This window comes from Charadrius vociferus, unplaced genomic scaffold (assembly GCF_000708025.1).
Source record: "Charadrius vociferus isolate BGI_N301 unplaced genomic scaffold, ASM70802v2 scaffold183, whole genome shotgun sequence".
Lineage (NCBI taxonomy): Eukaryota > Metazoa > Chordata > Aves > Charadriiformes > Charadriidae > Charadrius > Charadrius vociferus.
The window spans coordinates 2,079,606-2,080,090 of NW_009648250.1; the positions used below are offsets into that span (position 1 = coordinate 2,079,606).

General features: G+C 34.2%; 1 protein-coding gene across 1 annotated transcript in view; it reads left to right on the forward strand.

The window, feature by feature from the left end:
• Positions 1-485, forward strand: part of DMGDH (dimethylglycine dehydrogenase) — a 47,001-nt gene that overhangs the window by 7,357 nt on the left and 39,159 nt on the right. Inside the window, exon 3 of the mRNA XM_009884295.1 lies at positions 43-141. Coding sequence (XP_009882597.1) covers positions 43-141 — 99 coding nt within the window. The remainder of the gene's footprint in view (positions 1-42; positions 142-485) is intronic.

Below are 485 nucleotides of genomic sequence, written 5' to 3' on the forward strand. Positions count from 1 at the left end.
CTAATCATATCTCTATGTTGTTGTTCCTATTTCTTATTTGAGGCTGGTTTAACTACTTATTTTCATCCTGGAATAAACCTGAAGAAAATCCATTCTTACAGCATCAAACTCTATGAAAAGCTGGAAGAAGAGACTGGACAGGTAATCTCCTTAACATTTAAAGTATTAATTCAGATCAATACTAACCTTACTAACAGTCTTCCAAAAAGTTTGGAGTTGACAAGTTGTTTATGTGTGTGTTGGTGACTATCATAAGGCTCCTTTTTTATTGAAACATATTTTCCTGCCTGCATATCTATGCTATAATCTGGAGCTTAGTTACTAAATACTTTAGGTGGCTTTTCAGATCCCTCTAAAGTTTAAGAAAATGGTTTCCATAAAACATCTCAGAAGCTCATGAGACTGAGAGTCTACAACTTTAGCTTGGTGTAGGAGTTAAAATAGCATCAAGGATCTGGAATGAACGGATTGATTATGATACATTC